General features: G+C 33.9%; 1 protein-coding gene across 1 annotated transcript; it reads right to left on the bottom strand.

Annotated features, from left to right (window-relative positions):
• Positions 1-234: 234 nt before the first annotated feature.
• Positions 235-1,801, bottom strand: LOC132618458 (receptor-like protein 51). The gene has a single exon (XM_060333507.1). It carries the CDS (start codon positions 1,708-1,710, stop codon positions 433-435), a length of 1,278 nt encoding a protein of 425 aa, XP_060189490.1. The 5' UTR covers positions 1,711-1,801; the 3' UTR covers positions 235-432.
• Positions 1,802-3,154: the final 1,353 nt, after the last annotated feature.

Here is a 3,154-nt window from a genome sequence, read left to right as displayed (position 1 = left end):
TGCAGGAAATACCCACTCTAAACAACAAAATGTTGTAAGCAATTAAGATATCGCCATATTTGTTCTGCTTTCATAGATTTAGCACAAATTGTACAGCTCAAAACATAGGAATCATTAATCTAGGACTGAAAAGCTATACATGTAAAATCCAAAAGTCAAAAATATATCCAAACACACACCTAAAAGATGAACTGAAACCTAAGATTAAGAAAAGTCTACAAAATCAAAACCATATAGCTCAATCGAAAACACATACATATAAGAAAATTTTCATTAAGAGGCAATTTCTCCCCTCATACACCAATAAAGTAACCATCTTTCTACTTCTTCTAAGGTACAACAACAACTGTATAATTAACTAAACACATCTCATAATCACCAATCAAGAAATTTTCTAAACTAAACTCAATCAAGATTTTTTCATTTTTATACTCATTTACAACATTTAGCCAACAGAATCAAGAAAACAATCAAAAATACAATTGATGAAAGTGCAATAGCAATGCCAAGAACAACCTTACTTGGTCCATGACTATGATGTTTTTTCTCACTCTCATCATCAGCATAATCCTCTGAATCATCGCTATCGTCTGAATTAATTTCCTTTGATGGTGGAGGTGACATAGGCAATCCATGTTTATCACAAGGAGCAATTCCAAGCTTCACTTTCTTAGACAATGTTGTATGATTATAACAAAGATTCGAATTTTCGCCTAGTTTCAACACATCCAATCTCTTTATAAACGAAGCATTAAAAGGCAAAACACCATGAAAGTTATTCTTTTCAAGATTCAAGTACTTCAATCTCTTCATATCTGAAATAAACTCAGGTATACTTCCATTTAACTTATTAGACCCTAAATCAAGATGAACTAAACCTGAAATAGCAGCAATGGAATCAGGTATAGATCCTGATAACGAATTCGAACTCAATGACACATTCTGTAAAGAGGACAAATCACCAAAAGATTCAGGTATCGACCCGTTAAGTGAATTTGAACTAAGATTCAGGAAAACCAAATTCTCCAGCTCAGTTAAAGAACTGTGTATTTTCCCTTTTAACTTATTCCCTGATAAATCTATATAGCTAACATTTCCATGCCAGTGTTTAGGCAAATAACCTGTAAGATTAGCATCAGACAGAGTAACAATTCGCAAGCTCTTCATACTGCTCAAGATTATAGAAGGACCACTAGCAGTAACAGAAACATGGGAAACAGTTAAGTTGGTTACGTTCTGTAACCGACTTAACCAAACCCCAGTTAGTTTCTTGAAACTGTTTACACAGGTAAAAGATTTTAAACTAGAAGTGAGCTGAGCAGGAAACTTAATGGGCTTAACTGGACAGTTGATAAACTTTAGGGTGTTGAGTGTAGACAAAGATTTCAAAGCTGTGTTTGATAATGCCACGTCATCAGAACAGTTTGTGAGTGATAAAGAAATAATGTGGCGAAATGGTTTTGAAGAATCACAAGTTATGGTGTTGTTGTGTTGAGGGGTACAAGGGTCTTTTCCTATTGGTATGTTGAGGGATTGTAAAGCTTTGAGTTGTTTTGGATCAAGAATTGAAGATGAATGAGTTGAAGGTGATGGTTTTGGTGAAGGAGAGGAAAGGGGAGAAGGAGAAGAAAGTAATTTTGAGTTGGAAGGGAAAATGGAGAAGAAAAGAGTGAAGGAAATGAAGAAAAAAGAGAGATCTAGAGAAGCCATTGTTGTTGTTGAAGGAAAATGGGAGGCTAAAGAAAAAGGTGAGTTACAGCTAAAACTGTGAAGATTGTGTAAGAGTTTGGTGGAGATATATATGCCCTTGGAGGTTGACTAAATTACATAAAGGCCAAATAGCCCAATTGGCAATGACACCTATTTGACCTGCAGACCCTTTACACTTTGGATGGTTATTAACTTATTACATATGGTTTCATTGTATTATACTATTTCTATCTCAATTTAAGTATCTTAATTGAATTAGGCATAAAATTTAAAAAATAAAGAGAGATTTTTGAATTTTATGGTCCTAATTTAAAGATGTGTAATGTATTAAAATATTTTTTAAATCTTGCCGTTATAAACTTGTCATGTACGATGTTTGAATGGTCAAATTGCTAAATATAAAAAAAGACATTACTTTTGAGACAGACTAAAAAGGAAAATAAGACACTTAAACTGGGATGGAGGGAGAATATTATATTATATTGTATTGTATTATATTATTTTGATGAATATGATGGTTAGATAGAGCGTATCATTTCCCGTCGTTATATAATGTCATATATAACCAATTTGAAGGATACCCCTAAAAAAAAGTAGAGTGCGAGATAGAGCTATATAAAAATGTATGGTAAATGAGAAGATAGTAGTTTTGAAGTTGAAAAGGGGAAAAGAGTGAAAATGGTGAGGAAAAAAGAGGGATTGGGAGAGTAGCCATTGTTGTTTGCTTGAATGAAGATGGAAGAAAAGAAGGTGAGTTAGAGCAATTACTATGTGGTGTGTTAAAAGTTTGTGTACAGAAGAATTGAAGATACTGTAAGACAAGAACGGTCAGAGTTGGTGGAGGTCTATAATGACATTGGAAGTTGATGTAATTACAGAAACCACATTATTACATGCATAACGGCTTAAGTAACCCACTTGTACAAAAGGCGGATGTGCAGTGTTAGTTACAGACTACAAGTAAGCATTCAATAACAACAAGAAGTCAACAATAACATATTCTATGTAATTTTAGAAGTGCAGTATAAAGAAAATAGTATTGTCGGACCTTGTATGTTTTGATAATTGACAAAATAAATGAATAAAGTGAAGGAACCAGGTTTATAAACATGTCTCATCTTAGAGTCCATATGCAAGTAGAACTCTAGGATGAAAAGATTCAAAGGGAATGAACCTGGTCAATGGACATGTTCCATCACAGAGTTCAGCTATGACAGGACTCCTGGATTTGAACGCCTTCGGGATATAGACTTGACGGATAGAATATAGGAGTCCTTGGAAGAATTATATGTATTAAGATTCAAACTTCTAAAGTGTATGTATGAAGCCGTTTGACAAGCAAGAGGTTGCATCCATTTCAAACACTCTTTCCCCTCACGAGGCTTATCAAGTGAGTGTTTGTGTTAAGTCGAATTGCAACTTATCAAGAGCTATATATATATAT

The sequence above is a fragment of the Lycium barbarum genome, chromosome 11 (assembly GCF_019175385.1).
Source record: "Lycium barbarum isolate Lr01 chromosome 11, ASM1917538v2, whole genome shotgun sequence".
In the NCBI taxonomy this organism is placed as follows: domain Eukaryota; kingdom Viridiplantae; phylum Streptophyta; class Magnoliopsida; order Solanales; family Solanaceae; genus Lycium; species Lycium barbarum.
Note: the sequence above shows the minus strand (reverse complement) of the source record. Positions and strands in the feature narration are given on the sequence as shown.